The sequence below is a fragment of the Selaginella moellendorffii genome, unplaced genomic scaffold (genome assembly GCF_000143415.4).
Source record: "Selaginella moellendorffii unplaced genomic scaffold, v1.0 SELMOscaffold_11, whole genome shotgun sequence".
Taxonomy (NCBI): Eukaryota; Viridiplantae; Streptophyta; class Lycopodiopsida; order Selaginellales; family Selaginellaceae; genus Selaginella; species Selaginella moellendorffii.
Genome location: NW_003314272.1, coordinates 1,939,846 through 1,958,157, shown reverse-complemented (window position 1 = coordinate 1,958,157; position 18,312 = coordinate 1,939,846). Strand labels below are relative to the sequence as shown.

At 51.8% G+C, this 18,312-nt stretch overlaps 7 protein-coding genes and 1 non-coding gene across 11 annotated transcripts; 3 read left to right on the top strand and 5 right to left on the bottom strand.

Moving 5' to 3' along the window:
- Window positions 1-228: 228 nt before the first annotated feature.
- On the bottom strand, window positions 229-2,960 carry LOC9651233 (amino acid permease 3). 3 transcript variants are annotated; one of them, XM_024673738.1, is made up of 8 exons: window positions 2,868-2,960; window positions 2,110-2,704; window positions 1,814-2,047; window positions 1,643-1,736; window positions 1,364-1,578; window positions 1,135-1,280; window positions 842-1,069; window positions 229-749 (listed from the first exon to the last, which is right to left on the bottom strand). In XM_024673738.1, exons 2-8 carry the CDS (start codon window positions 2,306-2,308, stop codon window positions 330-332), a joined length of 1,536 nt encoding a protein of 511 aa, XP_024529506.1. In that variant the 5' UTR covers window positions 2,309-2,704; window positions 2,868-2,960; the 3' UTR covers window positions 229-329. The 3 variants fall into 3 exon arrangements, with proteins under 3 accessions (XP_024529506.1, XP_002968812.2, XP_024529507.1); XM_002968766.2 differs by lacking the exon at window positions 2,868-2,960 and adding an exon at window positions 2,767-2,863; XM_024673739.1 differs by lacking the exon at window positions 2,868-2,960 and adding an exon at window positions 2,767-2,863 and having other exon boundaries at window positions 575-749; window positions 838-1,069.
- A 2-nt stretch (window positions 2,961-2,962) lies between these two features.
- Window positions 2,963-4,871, bottom strand: LOC9658875 (tRNA pseudouridine synthase A). 2 transcript variants are annotated; one of them, XM_002968765.2, is made up of 11 exons: window positions 4,610-4,871; window positions 4,497-4,553; window positions 4,369-4,446; window positions 4,258-4,311; window positions 4,125-4,207; window positions 3,966-4,065; window positions 3,840-3,902; window positions 3,623-3,781; window positions 3,500-3,560; window positions 3,338-3,441; window positions 2,963-3,276 (listed from the first exon to the last, which is right to left on the bottom strand). In XM_002968765.2, the coding sequence occupies exons 1-11, from the start codon at window positions 4,814-4,816 to the stop codon at window positions 3,232-3,234; spliced, it is 1,011 nt and encodes a 336-aa protein (XP_002968811.2). In that variant the 5' UTR covers window positions 4,817-4,871; the 3' UTR covers window positions 2,963-3,231. The 2 variants fall into 2 exon arrangements, with proteins under 2 accessions (XP_002968811.2, XP_024529510.1); XM_024673742.1 differs by lacking the exon at window positions 3,840-3,902.
- Window positions 4,817-6,254, bottom strand: LOC112345913 (pentatricopeptide repeat-containing protein At4g02750-like). Its single transcript, XM_024673623.1, has 2 exons — window positions 4,925-6,254; window positions 4,817-4,881 (listed from the first exon to the last, which is right to left on the bottom strand). Exons 1-2 carry the CDS (start codon window positions 6,252-6,254, stop codon window positions 4,817-4,819), a joined length of 1,395 nt encoding a protein of 464 aa, XP_024529391.1.
- A 937-nt stretch (window positions 6,255-7,191) lies between these two features.
- Window positions 7,192-9,286, top strand: LOC112345912 (pentatricopeptide repeat-containing protein At2g35030, mitochondrial-like). Its single transcript, XM_024673622.1, has 2 exons — window positions 7,192-8,760; window positions 8,858-9,286. Exons 1-2 carry the CDS (start codon window positions 7,192-7,194, stop codon window positions 9,284-9,286), a joined length of 1,998 nt encoding a protein of 665 aa, XP_024529390.1.
- A 718-nt stretch (window positions 9,287-10,004) lies between these two features.
- TRNAS-AGA lies at window positions 10,005-10,086 on the bottom strand. Its single transcript has one exon. It is a non-coding gene; the product is annotated as a tRNA-Ser (tRNA).
- A 98-nt stretch (window positions 10,087-10,184) lies between these two features.
- On the bottom strand, window positions 10,185-14,470 carry LOC112345954 (pentatricopeptide repeat-containing protein At5g65560-like). Its single transcript, XM_024673744.1, is given in 3 exon segments — window positions 10,185-10,247; window positions 10,299-12,278; window positions 12,281-14,470. Coding segments are annotated over 3 exon segments (4,206 nt in total). The 3' UTR covers window positions 10,185-10,211.
- Window positions 14,471-14,541: 71 nt separating this feature from the next.
- LOC112345953 (putative sugar uptake protein lp_2503) lies at window positions 14,542-16,221 on the top strand. Its single transcript, XM_024673743.1, has 10 exons — window positions 14,542-14,808; window positions 14,861-15,003; window positions 15,058-15,093; window positions 15,153-15,248; window positions 15,306-15,385; window positions 15,431-15,514; window positions 15,579-15,611; window positions 15,673-15,832; window positions 15,885-15,942; window positions 16,048-16,221. Exons 1-10 carry the CDS (start codon window positions 14,675-14,677, stop codon window positions 16,184-16,186), a joined length of 963 nt encoding a protein of 320 aa, XP_024529511.1. The 5' UTR covers window positions 14,542-14,674; the 3' UTR covers window positions 16,187-16,221.
- Window positions 16,222-16,327: 106 nt separating this feature from the next.
- On the top strand, window positions 16,328-18,113 carry LOC9658873 (dnaJ protein homolog 2). Its single transcript, XM_002969061.2, has 7 exons — window positions 16,328-16,531; window positions 16,594-16,744; window positions 16,801-16,942; window positions 16,996-17,129; window positions 17,192-17,337; window positions 17,403-17,601; window positions 17,663-18,113. The coding sequence occupies exons 1-7, from the start codon at window positions 16,382-16,384 to the stop codon at window positions 17,983-17,985; spliced, it is 1,245 nt and encodes a 414-aa protein (XP_002969107.1). The 5' UTR covers window positions 16,328-16,381; the 3' UTR covers window positions 17,986-18,113.
- Window positions 18,114-18,312: the final 199 nt, after the last annotated feature.

The window sequence follows — 18,312 nt, the reverse complement described above, 5'->3', positions numbered from 1 at the left end:
AATAATAAGTAAGGAAATTAAAATATAAAATCTCTTGCATTAAGCATTTCGCACTATATATTAAAAATGTATTAGATTTCTCTTCTAATCTAATCACTGAAGAGTGTTTATAAACATATCTATTTATTTCAAATTTATTTACCCTTAAACTATCATTATTAAAATCTCTCTTATTAATTTTAATGTTAATTATTTAAATAAAAACTGCCAATCTCCGCATAAATACCCTTTAAAAGTGACTAATCAACCTAGGTTTTGCATGTTAATATTAATGAATATGGAGTATCAATCACTACTTTGAAGTAGTACATTTTAAAATTCAATCCGTTCTATGACTTGAAGGGGGCGTATTCTTTGAGGGATAGCGCAATGCCTTCCACGGATCCCAGCGTCGCGGCCACGGACACGAGCAAGCAGCCCAAATCAAGGGCCTTAAGACCGATCCACTTTGGCGACCACCTCACGATGCTTCTCTGCTTAATATACATCTCGATTGGAAAGTAGACTGTGAGCGGCCAAAACGAGATCGCGCCAAGGAGGCCCAGGACGTCGTTGAAGAAGGGGAGCAGCATCGACACGATGGTGGTCACTACCACAAAAGCGCTCCTCCAGACAAGCGTGAGCAGCGTGAATTTGTAACAGCCCAGGAGAGGGATCGGGATCCTAAAGTAGTGGCTGACAAACTTGTTCTTTGGCCACCGTGATCGCGCATGGCCTTCGACATAGGCGAACACTGGCTGGCAATAGACCTGTGAAGTGAAAGAGACACGACAGATAAGAACGACAAGATGGAAATTTTTTGAGAAGATGGATGATCAAAGATGGGTTTTGATTTACCGACTTGGTACGCTCCTACAAGGTGGATGACGATGCAAGCGTTTGCGAAATCGATGAGCCAGAAGGGCTCGTAGAAGCCAAAGCCCGTGAGGAGGTTTCCAGGAGCATTGTTTCCAAAGGCCGCGTAGCCAAAGCACCCCACCGACATGTAAAACGCGGTGGTGGTGACGACTCCCACCAGCGTCGCCTTCTTCATGGTCTTGTTCTCAGGTGGTGGAGATTTTAACGTATCCTACACACACACACACAAGGAGAAAAAAGCATTTTTTTTTTTCAGTAAAAAGCGTGACTTTCTACCTGTATTTCGATGAGGATCATGGAAAAAGAGTATGCAAACGCGACATTTCCCAGCGACTGGAAGACTTGCCAGATCTTTCGCGTTTGCGAAAGTCCTCCCATTCCAATGCGGACTCCGGTGGCTGTTCCGTATGAGTGCCCCGGCTCTGCAAAAAAACACCTCTCTCGCGTGAGCACATAAGCTGGAAAAGAGAGCGAGAAAGCCTTTACACATGTATGTATTGGTTACCGAAAGTTCGCGCCATCCCGAGGCCAAGCCCAATGAAGGAGTAGGCGAAGGACATGATAGCTGCGGCGATGGACAGCCACCATATTCGATCAAAATCCGGGATTTGTGACAGCAAAATCTGCACCGCTCCAAACACCACCATGTACGGGTAATCCGAGGCGTAGCACGGACCATCGTGTCCTTGGCGATGGAAGCAATCTGATCGACTTATCGCCCTGCAAGAACAGAGAACCAAAAGAACTTAGAAATCATAGTTTTTAGCTTTCGACAAGAACTTACACCATGCTAATCGACGCAGTGATTGTGTAGCCGATTGCTGTTCCAACCAAGTTGGTGTACTGGACAATGCCGCAAATCCAAACCTTTGCACCCCCTGGACAAGATAAATCACGCTCAGTTGAAGAACTCGAGTGCTCTAGCAACAACGTAAAGGAAAAAAGAGAGATTCACCTAGAGTGACTGCCACCGCATCTTGGTACGTGTGATTCCGCTTCCCTGTGACTGGATCGGGGCTGCGATAGCAATCCGCGAGGAGGATGGAGGTGTAATACGTGACAAATGCAAATGCGAGCAGGACGGGGGGTCCGACTGCCCAGCCAAGCTGAGCCATGCTCCACGCCAGTGACAAAACTCCAGAGCCGATCACTGCTGTGATCACATGAGCCGAGGCAGTCCACACAGTTCCTGAGGGACAACGAAACAGGAAAAAGAAATCGTAAGTTTTAGAAGCTATGGAACAAGCTAACCAGTTCTTTTCCATTGATCATCGTCGTCATCTCTGCTGCTTGTCCGGAGCAAGACTGCCGGGATCGCGTCGTCCATATGCTTGGCATTGCCATTTGCCAGAGCAGACTCATCGGCTTCTTTCATGCCTCTGGAAAAACAGAAGAACGAACTTCCCAAGGTGTGATCTTTGTCAGTGGAGCAAGGAAAATCAGCAAACATATCCAGACGTGGTGATGGAGGGACAGAGAGAAGGAAAATGCCTGGAGCACAAGCTCCAGTGTGTTGGAGGCCACATATTTATACGTGCCGGAAAGTCATGCAGGCCTCGCGACTCCAATAGAAGGGAGAAGAGTGGCATTGAAATATCGCTCACATGAAGAATTTTCACCGCCACGAGCGCACATTCTTCCACAAAAACCAAGCCTTGGTGATTGTTTGCACTGTGTTGGTCCAAGGTGTTACCACCACCAGCGCACGCAAAGTTGAGAGAAAACCAAATAGAGGACGCCGCCTACCTCTCTTTAAAAGATTGTTCCTCGGCCTTTGCCAGTGATAATGCAAGCCAAGTGATTGAACCGCATCGGAATCTCGCACCTCAGCTTTGCGTAGTTCGATCTTCGGAGAGAAAAAAGAAAAAAAGGACAAGATGAGGAGAAGGCAAAAGAAAAACAAAGTACCCGGCTGATCACTTGTGACTGGTAAGCTCGTCACGGGTAAGATCCTTTCTCGAGTCTTCTCTAAGGATTATGGGTGGAGGGCGAACTTGCGAAAGTTGTACCTCGGGTTTGTTTTCTTGTGATGCTGTCAAAGTTCAATGGAGCTGGATAGAAGGTGTTTGTATGCTTCTCCAATAATTTCCCCGGAGCCATGTGATCCATGTAATCCCTGTGCTTCCAAACTATCTGTTTCTTTGCGGACATGGGCCGCTCCCGTTTTGTTTTGTTTTCTTGCTTCTCTGTACTCCTCTCGTCCATTAAGGCCGCAGATTCCCACGCTCACCAGTAACACCAGCTCAGTCAATACGCTTTCTTTTCTAAAAAGCTCGATTTGAAAGGTGATGAACTCATGGTGCAAAGGTTCGCAAAATGGCGGATGGATGCTACAACTCATGCCTTCCCACTTCGTCTCGAACGAGAATCTCATCATGAAACTGTGGGAGAACCGCAGCCGCTGAGAGTCCTCGGACCCTGAAAGATGCAAATGCAGCCCCCACAGTCACATTATAAAGAAGAATACTGGACCGCTTACCGCCGTGTCCTCCATGTCATACTTCACATCGGCAAGGAAGAGGCCCGACGCTGGAGCCATAGGAAGTGCGAGCGAGATTGAACGTCCTTCCAGAATCTTACGAACTGCAATCACGGCCGTCGGCCATTGTTAGTATCTAAGATCTCTGGAAGTTCCACTCACCATCCTCAACGGTGCGTTTTCCAGCTCCAACACCTTTGAGAGTGCCTACCATCAATCGCACCTTTGTTTTCTCTCGGCGTTAGTAATGCAGAAATACGTAAAATACAGTGTAAGTTTCTATACCTGGTGGTATAGAAACGACTGTGCTCGAGCTGTCACCACGTATGACTTCAGATCTGGATTGGAGCTTTGAGCGTTTGAGGAGCATCCAGTTAGAAAATGCGGCCAGCTGACTGTCTCGCGGATTGAGAGCTCCTCCAAAGTTTTGATCGGAGACGCTGCCTGTGCAACAATTTTGAGTGAGACAGTAAAAGGAAAAGAAAAACTATGGATCGAATACTTGGCAACCAGACGCTCTGAAGGAACTAAAATCGTGCGTTCCCAAAAGAACTTGACAGGCACTCTAGAACAAGCCACATATAAGTAGAAAAAAGGACAGAGAAAAGCATAGAAGCAATGCTTTCACCTGCATTGCTATGAGGTTCAAAGGTTCCTCGACATGCCAGGCACGGTCTCTTTCGAACAGAGAAGCCCGACAGCTTCCGGCGAGGATTCGATAGTAGTACCTACAAAATCGATGCGGCTACAGAAAGCGTTCTAGTATATGTACGATGATACAACTTACGTGCGTTCTTTCGCGCGGAATCGAGCGTGAAAGTCCGGAGGCACAAATCTAGCATCCACCACCTGAACATCAGCTGACTCCCTCTGCCATCGAGCTTGAATAGAATAAGCAAGCCAATCCAAAAGAGAAAAACCTGTAAGAAATGGTTCACGGCCCGAACAATCACGTCGGGAGGATGAGGAGCCAGCTGCAAACAAGCGAGAGTAAACTACAATCTCCAAAGATGGAGAGAAACGCAACTCACCAATTCACCAGGCTTTCTTTTGCTGGTTCGAGCAAGATCAACATGGAAGACATTCCGAAGAGCATGAACTCCAGCATCCTGGAACACCAATATGAGAAAGCGACAAAGAAAAGAAGCAAACGAATTACAGTTCTGCTGGAACCAGTGGTCGACACCGATTGACCCATGAAGCTAGAAAACGCATCCTGGCACCACAGCATAGACAAAGCTTCATTTTGTTTTCGCTTTCATGTCTTCTTACCTCGAGCGTTCCCTGCACTGTGCGGACTCCTCCTTGCCTTTGCCATCCGGAGAAGCGAGTGCCAATGTACTCAATGCCCACCAAGTAGCGCTGGATGCCCGGAACATCCATAGCCAGCTTTGGGAGCTTGAGACGTTCTTCCTCTTCTTCCTCGCTAAAACCTCTCTTTGTCATGCTATAAAACACCCTACTTCCTGCTTGAACCATTTAAACTCCTCGCTTGTTCCATGAGCGCGGCGCATTCGATCCTCTCGTGGTCACCGCGCTGGACGCTGCGCGAAGCCAGCACCGTGATCCACGCCACCACATCGCCACCGCTGGGCATGGCACCGCTCAGCTCCCCCGCGGCCTCCACATCCCCCGACCTCCCGAGAAGATCGATCACGCAGCAGTAGTGCTCCTTCATCGGCGCGATCGCGAGGTCCCATTGCAACGACGCGAAAATCCTCACGCCCTCGTCCACGAGGCCCAGATGGCTGCACGAGTTCATCACGCCCAGCAGCGAGATCGCGTTGGGGGCGATGCCCTCGACGCACATCAGCCGCAGCAGGGCGAGGGACTCGCCGGAGCGTGCCGAGGCCGCAAGAATCGCGTTCCACGACTCGAGATCCGGGCGTGGCATCGCATCGAAGAGGCGCCTCGCCTGGCGCAGATGCCCAGTCCGGGCATATGCCGCGATGATCGTGCCCCATGAAACCTCCGTCTTCTCGGGCATGGATTCAAAGAGAAACCTCGCCTCTTCGATCAGTAGCTCCCTCGCGTACAAGGATACGATCAGATTCCACGAGACGACACTTCTTCGCGGCATTTGATCGAAGGCTCGTTTCGCTGCCAGAAACTCCCCATTGTGGGTAAGTCCGGCAATGAATACGTTCCATGCAACCACGTCCTTGTGCGGCATTTTAAGAAACAATTCTGCGGCCTCGTCGATCCACAAGGCCTGCGCATACGACGCCAGTAAAACCGTCCACGACACGACACTCCGATTTGGATGCGCCTCAAACATAAGCCGAGCTTCCTCCAGATGCCCACATTGGGCATAAACTTGAAGCATTGTCGTCCAAGTCACGGAATCTTGCCACGGCATGGAATCATACAGATCTTTCCCCAGCTGCATTTTTCCTGCTTGTCCGTAAGCTAAGATCAATGCCGTCCACGACACTTGATTCCACTCAGGCATGAGGTCGAACAAAGCCCTCGCCTGCTCCAGATCCCCAGTTCTGGCAAACGCCACCACGACAGAAGTCCACGAGACAAGATCACGAAACTCCATCCGATCGAACAGCAACTTGGCATTTACCGGAAGATCGCTCCGTGCGTATAGGGCGATCACCGTGTTCCAGGCGACAACATCCCGCTCGCCATCCGGGATTGCGTCGAAGAATGCCCTGGCCTCGTCAACATGCCCATTGCGGGCATACGCCTGGATCATGAGATTCCACGAGAAGGCGTTGCGCTTGCCCTGCATGGACTCAAACACCGCCCGGGCGGCCTCCACGCAGCCGCAGCGTCCATACATCTCCACCACCAAGTTGGCGACGTACAAGCTCGCCCTCTCCGGCGCGATCCCCGAGTGGATCTCCGCGGCTTCCACCAGGCTCTTGCAGGATCTCAGGCGAGATACCAAGGAATCAAAATTAGGCATCTATATGGATCCTTTTTCCTTTTCCAAGATCCTATATAAGTTGGAACGTTGCCGATTGAGTCTAGGGTTTCACGATGGCACTCCTGATCCACAAGAACGATCACAGCGATGCCATGATCATGCGCAACGGCGGGCTGGCCATTTTCTCCGATGGATCTTACAAGTGTGACGGGCCCGGGAATCAGCAGCACGGTGGCTATGGCGTTTACATCCCGAGCCAAGGTGTGTACCAGGCACACGGGCGGCGACCCCAGCAGGACCTAAAGCGCTGCTCCGCCATCACCTTTGAGCTGTTAGGGCTGCTTGAGTCGCTGCAGATGGCGATCATGCTGCAGGAGAAAGGTGGCGGGGTACGCCACCATGAGGTGTTTGTGTACACGGACAGCTACGATTCGCTGACGCTGCTGGAGATGTACATGGAGAACTCGACGTACCTGTCCAGGCACTCGGACGTGAGCACCATGGAGAGCATTGTCTTGTTTGCGGGCATGCTGCGCTGCAACGTCCACTTCTGCAAGGTGAAAGGGCACGACAAGGTTTTGGGCAACGAGGTGGCGGACAAGCTCGCCAAAATCGGCGCGACGCTGCTCGAGGGGCAGCAGCGGAGGTGTACTTTCGTGGGCGATTTGCTGGTGCCCTTGATCCCGCCGGGACAATGCTAATTGCCCGCGCAAACCATCTCCAAATTTTGTACTTAGTTGTTTTCCAATCGAATCGTCTTCTCGCACAAGTGTGATAGATCTCTTGTCCAAAGTCTTGTTCCTCAAATATGATAGATCATCTGTTCATATCTTGATGGTTTTTTCCAATCGAATCGTCTTCTCGCACAAATGTGATAGATCTCTTGTTCAAAATCTTGTTCTCAAATATGATAGATCTTCTCTTCATATCTTGATGATATCAGATCTCTTGTTCTTTTGGTTGTGATGGACGAGCGATGGATTTGCAATCTCGTGGGATTAAGCACGAACAAGATCGTCTCGCGTCGCTCGTGCGCTCCACCAAAGATTTGGAGCAAGCGAGGCAGCTCCACAGGGAGATCTCGCACGGCGCCCACACCCGCGGCAACACATACCTGGCCAACCTGGTCGTGCACATGTACGGAGCTTGCGGCGGCATTTGCGACGCGCGCCTGGCCTTCGAGTCCATCGCCCGCCCGAACATCTTCTCGTGGAGCGCGCTCTTCCAGTGCTACGCGCGCCACGGCCTCCTCCACGAGGCCAAGCGGGTCTTCGACCGGATGCCCGCGTGGGACTCGGTGGTGCGGACGGCGATGATGGGGCTCTATGCGGAGATGGGCTTCTTGCGCGAGGCCGAGGCGATGTTTTCGGATATCCAAGATGCAGATGTTGTAGCGTGGAGCGCGATGATCCAGGCCTACGCTCGGAACGGGCAGCTGGAGTGCGCCGAGGTTCTGTTTGATCGAATGCCGGAGAGGAATCTTGTTGCCTGGAACACCATGCTTGCAGGAAATGCTGCTTCTGGGAATCAGGAGAGAGCGAAAGAACTCTTCGATGCAATGCCGGTCAGGGACGTGATTTCCTGGACGGCAATGTTACAAGCGTTTTCAGTAGGTTCTCGTATATCTACAGTAAAGAATGTGTTTGATTCCATGCCGGAGCTAAACCTTGTAACCTGGACAGCTCTAGTTGCAGCAAATGCCAAAGCTGGGGATCTTGGTCAGGCACTGCTTTTGCTAGACCTGATGCCTCAGCGAAGCATCGTGCCCTTTAACTGCATTGTTGTTGGCCTGTGCCAGCACGGATATCTCGATCTCGCGCTGAGCGTCTTTCATTCCATGCCCGAATGGAATCTGGCGTCATGGAACGCGATGATTGGAGCCCGGCTGCTGGATATCTCCGAGATTCCAGAGCTCAACGCATCCTCGTACGCGAATCTGATGGCTTCACATATAAAAACTAGCGAATTTTCCAGAGCAGTAGAAGTCTTTGATGCTGCTCCATTTCACAACCTCGTAATGTGGAATCTCACCGTGGCAGCAAATGCCCAAAGTGGTGATTTGTCTCGTGCACTGGAGCTGCTTACCATGATTCCGGAAAAATCCATTGTAACCCACAACGTTGTCCTTGAAAGCCTTGGAAAGATCGGCCATTATGATGGAGCTCTAAAATGTTTCGAAAAAATGCCTGCTAGAGACAGAACATCGTGGAACTCTACACTAGCAGCAGTTACCAAGCGGGGGCATTTTGGCACCGCGATCGATCTCTTCACGCGGATGAGCGTCGAGGGATCCAACCCCGACCCCATGACCATGGCGAGCATTCTGGCAGCGTGTAGCCACCTTGGAGGAGTTTTCCACGCCAGGAGCTGCTTCCATTCGATGGTGGCGGACTTCGGCCTTGGAAGGCCGTCGCTGGAGCACTACTGCTGCATGGTCGACGCTCTCGGACGTGCCGGACGTGTGCACGACGCCAAAGAGCTCCTGGACGTGATGCCGTTCTTCCCGGACGAATCGGCGGCGGGATCACTGGCAGCGGCGGCCAAAGTTCACGAGAGATCGTCGTCGGGGGCGTCAGTGATCGATCAACTGGCACCGGGCTGGTTCACTGAGGAGGTTTTTTCTTGGATCTGAGTCGTCCCAGGAGCGAGGAAGCGCTTGGAACGTCCACCGACGAGTAGAGCTTCCCACCGAAGAGAGGAGGTACATTGGCTCTCTGCTGCTTGCTCTTCCCGATGTCGGCATCGTCGAGAGAGTTCCTCCTGGGACGAGCAACCTGCGCGGTTTTCGTCTGGAGCAGCTTCCTCTTGCCGTTGCTGCCGAGGGGCAATCCCAGAAACGTTTGCTCGGTCTTGATCCGGCGGTGGCGATCCTGGGCCAGGACGTCGGAGCTCACCACCTCGATGTCGTGGACTTTGATCTTGAGTTCCTCGACTCTGGCTTGGAGGCTCTCGAGGGACGTTTCGCCGGAGTCGACAATGATCCTTGTCCGGTCAGCTCGAGCGCTTCCAATCTCGTGCCGGAGAAGCACCACCTTGTCTTCCAGATTGGAGACGACAGATTCCACCGATGAAACGTCTGACAGAAGCTCGCGCACCTGCAAGCATTGATACGAATGAAACAAAGGAAAGTAAACTTCAGTCAGGCACATTGCATGGAGGAAAGATGCTTGCGATCTAACGATTCAAGAAAACGAAAAACCATGGAAAGGAAGAGGACGCGAACCTCGGCAGGAAGATTGTGCTCAACATCGTCTAGATTTGAGTCCTCGTCTCCAAAGCCCAGCCCGGTTTCCAGTGCCTTGCGGATGTCAGTTTCATACTTCAACTTTGTCTTCAGTCTCTGGACCTGCGCAGCCAGAGAGTATCAATGCCGAGCTTGAGATCAGCGGAAGAGGAAAAAAAGAGAGGAAAAATCCCCATTGTTTTCTCGCAGAGCATAGACTCTGATTTACTCACGTCCTTTTCCAGCAAAGAGCGATGCAGCTGCAGTGTGACCAATCTGTCGCCAATGTCCTATGAAGAGAAGAAAAGTACAGAAGAGAATCGATTTGGGAATTCTTCAAAGGAAGTGTCAAAGTACCTTGCAGAGGAGACTCTCTTTAGAATCCATGCCCGAATTTCTCCTCTTCTCTCTCACTCCACCGACATTGTATGTGGTCCTGCCATTGATAATTGTCGCGGCTTCTCCTGGAATTCAAGACTCTGTAGCTCCCAAAACGAAAGAGAAAAGAATATGAGAGGAGGTCCAAAAGAGAAAGGAGCCAAAAAGGAGAGACGAAACCGAAAAGACGTGGACGGCAGGATTCGAACCTGCGCGGGCAAAGCCCACATGATTTCTAGTCATGCCCGATAACCACTCCGGCACGTCCACCTTCGTGGTAAAGAATGGCAGCACGTCCCTACAAACTAGCCTTTTCTTATTGTTACTCCACCACAGTAAACAAGCTTTCTTGCAAATGGAAAAAAGACTTTACCATCGATGATGCCAACTTTACTTCAGTTCTTAAAGAGAGAACTACAAAATCGCGATTGCTGTAAGGAAAAAACGATCAGCACTGTCGAGAAATCTTACAAAAACCTTACCGTCAAATCGTAGTGGCGAGGAGCGCAGCCTTGGAGCTTCATGTGAAAGGAGAGCAACCGAGCTTCCTCCATTCGCTCGCACCTAGACAGACCGTCGAGGAGGCTCCAGTAACTCCAAGCATCTGGAGCGCTTCGCCGCTCCAGCTCCCGGAAAACTTCCAAGGCCTCGTCCACTCTCCCCGCGATGCACAGCCACCGGATCAGCGTGTTGAACACCACCACATCCGGAGCGACGCCTCTGGAGACCATCTCGCGGAAAATCTCGAGGGCGACTTCCAGCCCCCCGGCTCTGCAGATCCCGTCCATGAGAATGCTGTACGAGTGGAGATTGGGACTCGTTCCCTGCGACACCATGCTCTCAAAGAGCTCCACCCCGTCGCTCACAGTGTCGAGGCGCTGGCACAGTCCATGGAGGAAAGCGTTGAAGGTGTAGACGTCGGGGCAGAGCCTCCTCTGGAGCAGCTTCTCGAAGTAAAAATACGCTTTTGCCAGCTTTCCTGCTCGGCAGAGGCCGCGGATGATGATGTTGTACGAGACGAGGTTTGGCTCGCAGCCTCGGTCCAGCATCCGGCGGAAGAGCTCCACGGCGGCGGACACGTTACCTTCGCTGCAGAAGCCGTCCATGAGAGCGCTGTAAGTCACCACCGTCGCAACGCAGCCCCTCTCTTCCATCGCTAGGAACGTCGCGTACGCCTCGGCCACTCTCCCGGCTTTGCACAGGCCGTCGAGAATGATGTTGTAAGTCACGGTACTCACGACGGTGCCACTCTGCAGCATTTGCCTGTATACTCGATGGGCCTTCGGGATCATCTTTGCCTTCATGAACCCGTCTATGAGAGCAGCATACGTGACGGCGTCGGGCTCGTAGCCCCGGTTTCTCATCTCGTGAAACCTTTCGCAGCCTTCCTCGACTCTCCCCAGCTTGCAAAGCCCGTCGATGATCGAGGTGTACGTGACAGCATCGGGGATGAAGCCCCTCTCCACAGCTTCCTTGAGCTGCAAGAGCGCTTCGTCCAGCCTGCCTAGCTTGAGAAACCCGTCCACGAGCGAAGTATACGTGAACAAAGTTGGGAAACAGCGTCTCTCGGACATCTTCTTGACGAAAGCGATGGCTTCTTCCGTCCTCTCTGCTTTGCAAAGAGCGGCAACCAGCGGATTGAAGGTAAAGTGAGTGAGATCCAGCGAGTCGTCCAGTTCGTCGAAGTAAGCTAACGCGTCTTCGAGATTTCCAGAAGCGCAGAGTTGCCGGATGACAAGGTTGTGGATCACTACGTCGGGTTCCACACCTCTGGCCTTCATATCTTCGACAATCTCGCGAGCCACCTTGACTTCCCCTGCGACGCAGCATCCGGCAAGCACGGTTCTGTACATCACTACATCCGGTTCGCAGATGGTTACTAACACCTCTTTGAGCAGCCTGTACGCCTCGCGGTGCTTTCCAGCCTTGACAAAAATGTGGAGAAGCCCAGCACACGAAAACTTTGAGTGGCAGCTCTTGCTCCGCTCACCGGCCCATTTGAAAAACATCCAGGCTACTCGGTAGTCTCTCAGCCGCTTCAAAACTTGGGCCACGATCCGGGATGTGAGTTCACCTCTGTAGTCACTCAGTGCACCTCCAACCTCCAAAAACCGACCTTGAGCCTCGAGATCAAGTAAAGTTTTGAGGAGAGTATCAATGCTTTCTTTGTAACCAAACTTCTGCTTGCTGCTTCGTTTCCTGTCTTCTCCGCTGCCTCTTCCAGCACTGTCTCTGTCTGTAAGCTCCTGTCCATTCTTCTCTGCAATGGGTTCGCCTCCATGACTTCTTTCCGTGTTACACTGATGATACACTTCACTGGCAGCCGAAATGGAGTAAGGCCACCGCCTAGCCTGAAAGAGAAAGTTCGGGAACCTGGTGATCCTTGCTCTTGACCATAGCGCAAAGCTCATGCCATGACCCTCTTCGGAAACCCCTAAACCATAAACCCCCAAGGCGCGCTTCAGTGCTTTGGCAAGGAGTGATTCAAAGCCTGATACGTGAATGCGTCGGGCGCTATCCCTCTGCACGACATCTCCTCGAACAGCCCAAATGCCTCGGTCACCCTCTTGGCCCTGAAGAGACTTCCAATCAGTGTGTTGTAAGTGATGATGTTGGGAGAAATGCCAGCGTCCACCATGCTCTTGAGGAGCTCAAACGCTGCCGCCAGGTTGTGACACTTGCAGTACCCGTCGATGAGAGCGTTGTAAGAGCACACGTCCCGAGCCACACCCCGGTCATCCATAGCTTGAAAGAACTTCACAGCTTCTTCCAGCCTCCCGGCCTTGCACAGCCCGTCCACGACGATGTTATAAGTAAAACAATCAGCTTCCATCCCTGCCTCTAGCATCTCTTCGAAGAACTGGCAAGCCTCGTCCGGTTCTCCGCCTTTGAATATCCCATCGAGCAAGCAGTTGTAAGCGACCAGGTCCTCTGCGTCTTTCACGTCGTCGAAAACCTGTCTAGCCTCGAGTATCCTGCCTGCCTTGCAGAGACCATCGATGAGGCTGGTGTAAGTCACCACGTCTGGAACAGCCGTGGCGTGGTGCTTCCGAGCATTGGCTTCCTTATACAAAGCATAGGCCTCCTCCGGCTTCCCAGATTTGCACAGGCCTTCTATAAGAGCACCGTAGGCGAGATCGTCGGGAATGTGTCCTTGCTGAACCATCATGTCAAACAAATGCCGAGCCTCGATGATCCTGTCCGCCTTGCAAAACCCGTCAATGAGAATGCTGTAAGTCACTACGGTGGGAACGATACCTTTGGCAAACATCTGACGGTAGTACCAGTGGCCCTTGTCTACCATCCCCGACTTGCAAAGCCCGGTAATGACCGCATTATAAGTCACCTCGTCCACGGAAGATCCATACTCGACCAGCTTGTGCAAAACACCGCAAGCATCCGCCACCCTTCCAGACTTGCAAAGTCTGTCAATGACGCCAGTGGAAGTAGCAGGACCGGCAACGCAGCCGTTCTCAACCATCTGGTTTAGATAAACCAAAGCCGCGTCGAGCTTGCCGATCTTGGCTAGACCACTGATGAGAGCCGTGTAGACGAAAGCATCCGGACGGCAGCCATTGCCCAGCATGTCCACGAAGATCCTCCGGGCCTCTTCCACCCTGCCAGCTTTCGAGAGGCCATCGATCACGACGGTGTAAGTTTTGAGCGTCGGCGAGTTCCCCTTCTCGACCATCTGCTCGAGCACAGCCATCGCCTCGTCAAGCCTCCCAGCCTTGAGGAGGCCGTCGACGAGCGCCGTGTAAGTGACCGTCGTTGGCAAGCACTTCTTCTCGTCCATCTTCTTGAGGAGCTGGAAGGCATCGTCTACCCTCTCGGCCTTGCAAAGCCCATCGATAAAAACGTTGTACGTGACATAGTCGGGCTCACACCCGGCTCTTACAGCTCGCTCGAGCACCGAGAAGGCCTCGTCCAGCCTCTTCTCCCGGCAGAGGCCGTTGATCACCACCGTGAAGGCCACCATGTCCGGCGAGCATGGCATCTCGTCCAGCAGTAACATCGCTCGATCGAGCTGCCCGGTTTTGCACAGCCCATTTAGAAGCGCAGTGCAAACGCGGGTGTCCACCAGCTTGCGATCGATCATCTCGCGGTAGAGACTCCAGGCCTCCTCGATCTGCCGCTGCCTGCACAGGCCGTGGAGCATCGCGGTGTAGAGGCGGCGATCCGGCGGCACCTTGTTTTGCCTCATCTCCCGGAAGAGCTCGAGCGCCTGGTCGGCCTCGCCGATCTTGCAGAACTCCACGATGAGCGTGGCGTAGATCGCCTGGTTGGGCCTGCAAGACGGGGCCAGGAACTCTCGGTAGATTTTGAGCGCCTCCCAGGGCTTGCGCGCCGCGAAGAACACCTCCAGCAGCGCATTGCCGGTGGAATTGGAGTGCCCTACCTTGGACACAGCCCAGCGAGCGAACTCCCAGGCGATCCCCGGATCCTTCAAGCGCTGCAGCACGGCGGAGACCGTGGATTGCGTGACATTACCCTGGAAATCCTGGAGCGAGGTGCCTACATTCGCCGTCTTCACATTCTCGAGCAGCGCCTGGATCGCCGCCACCTGTGGATCACGATCGCGAACTCTGCTGCTGTAATGCGCGATCTTCCTGGATCCAGGTGCGAGGAAGAATCGCTTGAGCGGCCATGGCATTTGGGGCGACCTAAATGCCAAAACCCCTCAAGAACCCTAATTTGTTTTTATTTTGCCCTTTCCCCCCCGTTGATTTCGGCGACGCGTGTGGTCTGATCGACACGCGCCTCTCCTGCCGATTTGCATGCTGCATGTCAGCGTCGCATCTAGGCAAGGATATGAGGATGATCCAAGCGATGATCCACTGTGTCTTGCCCTATCTCCATGGCATCGGTCGCAATTGGGGTTTTCCTCGCTGTTCTTGCCGCCATTTGCAATGGCACCTTCACGATCTTCTCCAAGATGGAGGCGGTGAGGAGAGCGCGCGTTGATCCACTCATCTTCAACTTCTGGGCATGGTAAGCTAGTCGATCGATCGAAATTTTTCTTTTTCTAGGAGTTTGCTTTTAGCATTGGAATCGCGGTGACGAGCTTCCTGGCATTGATCTTCGTGCACAAGCTGGTTTTTACTCCTCTGGGACTTCTCAGTGGGCTCTTCTTCGTCGTCTCGGCTGCCAATGCCTACCGAGCTGTGCGATTGATCGGCGTCTCAGGTTTTCCATTCTCGTTTCCAGAGAGCTCTTGAGATGTTTTTTCCATTTTCGCAGTTGGCACTGGCATTTGGTGTGGAACCGCTGTTGTTGGTATGTAAACTTAAAACTCCTCGCGATTTTAGCTCAAGTTTGGATTGTTTTTGTCCCAGTTTCTTTCCTCGCTGGCTTGATCTTTGATCCTCACGGGCATGTCCGAAGCTTGGCTTTGGCCATCATAGGCATGTTGATTCTTCTAGCAGGAATTTGTAAGATCGTCGTCCTCCATATTTTCCTTCGGTGCTCACGCTTTTGTTTTTGATCAGGCTCTTTGGCCGCAGCTGGACATATGGGCCGCGTCGCTACTGGTCGAGAAGACGAACTAGACACGCTACTCTATCGTCCAGTACGTCAACTAGCTCATGTCTGTGGGTTCTAAGTTCTTGTAAAGAGTGGTGAGGACAGGATTAGCGACAACTTCACTCATGGAGTCATCGCAGCAGTCTTGGCTGGAATTTTGGGAGGTCTAGTCATGGTAAAGGTCAAAGTTCTCACCACGGTTTTGTCCTTTGACTCGTAAAATGTTTTTCTTTTACAAGCTTCCGATGACCAGAGCGAAACACTCAGCTAGAGTAAGCAAGCATTCGATACCTTCTTTGGTATTCCAGGAACTAATGAGAACTTGATTCTCAGGGACTCACCTATCTTCCATCGTTTGCAATCGGAGTTCTCATCTTTGCACCCATAGTGACTGTTATTCCATACTTGTCCGCGACCAGCCGAACATGGCCGCCGCTCAATCCGAAAGTTGCTTCTGGACCAGGGCTCGTCTCGGGCCTTATTTGGAACATAGGTGAGGAGTTTTGTTTCACTCCAGAAATCTCGAAGGCTCAATTTTTTCACAGGAAACGCGCTTAGCATCCTGAGCATTCTCTACGTCGGCTACACAGTAGCTTATCCCATGTAAGTTTTCTTTCGATTTTTATTTTTTCTAGTTGTAGGTAGATAGGATCTAGAGTGTTGTGATCAAATGATCTTCTTTCGATTGATATCTTCGTTTCTTCGCAGAATGCAATGCGGGATCTTCGTCGCTGGTTTGTGGGGTATGTTCCTGTTTGGAGAGATCTCTGGAAACGCTGCTTCGCTCTTCTGGGGATCGGGAGCCATGGTTCTCATAGGAATTGTATTGCTCGCATTGGCCAAGTAAAAATAACATTCAAGGAAAAATTTCTTAAAGCCCAATTATTCTTTTCGTTAATGGATCGCCTTTTGCATCGGACGGTTGTTCGTGAAGCTTCTAGGGCCTTCGAAGGCTTTCAAAGGGGGCTTTTAACCCTTTTTCCAGTATAAACTAAAACAACGACGAGCTAGGGTTTGTGTCGAGGAGCACAGATCTAGAGCTATGTTTGGGCGCGGGCCAAGGCGGAGCAACGAGACCAAGTATTACGACATCCTTGGCGTCTCCAAGGATGTATCGCCGGAGGATTTGAAGAAGGCATACCGGAAGGCCGCCATCAAGAATCACCCCGACAAGGGAGGCGATCCCGAGCAGGTAAGGTGCTTTGTTTGCCGGATTTCTCTTTTCTCATGCCTGGGATTGCCGGTGATCCCCAGTTCAAAGAGATTTCGCAAGCGTACGAGGTTTTGAGTGACCCCGAGAAGAAGGAAATCTATGATCAGTATGGCGAGGAGGGTCTCAAGGAGGGCATGGGCGGCCCCAGCGCCGGAAGCCCTTTTGATATCTTCGAGTCGCTCTTCAGTGGTGGTACGTTGTGTGTCTGGTGTGGTTGTTTTGGATTGAAAAGGAAGGAAATTTTCCAGGCGGTGGCAGTAGAGGCGGCAGCCGAAAGAGGAGAGGCGAGGATGTGGTTCATACCTTAAAGGTTTCCCTCGAGGATCTCTACAACGGCACGTCAAAGAAGCTTACATTGTCACGGAACATACTTTGTCCAAGCTGCAAAGGGTATGATCGACATCGTTTGTTCTTGTTCTTAAGCTTCCTTTTCTTCAATGCAGAAAGGGCTCGAAGTCTGGGAATTCTTCAAAGTGTACCGGTTGCCGTGGCACTGGAATGAAGATATCTGTCCATCAAATCGGCCCTGGAATGATTCAACAGATGCAGAAAGTTTGCAACGATTGCCGGGGTTCGGGTATGTTTTGCCTTTCTCCTTTTTCCAGTGTACAGTCTACTCACGCGTTCACACGATTCCAGGAGAGACCATCAACGAGAAAGACAAGTGCCCCCAGTGCAAGGGCAACAAGGTTGTCCTTCAAGAGAAGAAGCTTCTAGAGGTTTTTGTCGAGAAGGGAATGTCTCACAATCAGAAGATTACCTTCCAAGGAGAGGCCGACGAAGCGGTAAGTTAGCTTAGCATGTTTTGGACGATGGGCCCCTGAATGACGAATGTACTGTGCTTTTGCAGCCGGACACAATCACCGGGGACATCATCTTCGTTTTGCAACAGAAGGAGCATCCCAAGTTCAAGAGAAAGGGCGACGATCTCTTTCTGGAGCACAGCCTCTCTTTGCTGGATGCTCTCTGCGGTTTCCAGTTCACCATCACTCACCTCGACGGCAGGCAACTCCTCGTCAAGTCGAGACCGGGCGAGATTATCAAGCCAGGTATGCAAATCACTTGGTGTAGCTCTTGGGCTTCTCTAAACGTATGTCTCCTCTCTTTCAGGCCAATTCAAGGCTATCAACGATGAAGGGATGCCTCACCACCAGAGACCCTTCATGAAGGGAACCCTGTACATCCACTTCTCGGTCGACTTCCCCGAGTCTGGGAGCCTCACTCCGGAGCAATGCAAGGCTTTGGAAGCAGTGCTGCCGCCGCGGCCGTCGAGCCAGCTGACGGAGATGGAGCTGGACGAGTGCGAGGAGACTACGCTCCACGACGTGAATCTGGAGGAGGAGATGCGGAAGAAGCAGCAGCAGCAGCAACAGGAAGCGTACGACGAGGACGACGAACCGGCTGGACCAAGAGTCCAGTGCGCTCAGCAGTGAGAAGGATATGATCGAGATCCCCCGTGATAAAAAAGATTTGGGTCTCTATGTCGTAGAGAACCATTTTGCGAATATACTTCATTTTTTATTTAGTATGATCAATGAAGTTGAGAGACCAACTTGGGCTACTCCGTTGTAGTGTTTTGATTTGTTGTCGTGTTTTGTCACTTAAAAAGAGATTGCGAAGAGACACTTGGGGAGAGCAATGGCTGTTGATGATGGAAGCCCGGAAGTGCCATGGAAGACTAGCATTGCTTCTAGTAGTGATGGTAGGAATAGGAAAGAAGCTTTGGATGGGAGCCCGGAAATGTTATGGAAGACTAATAG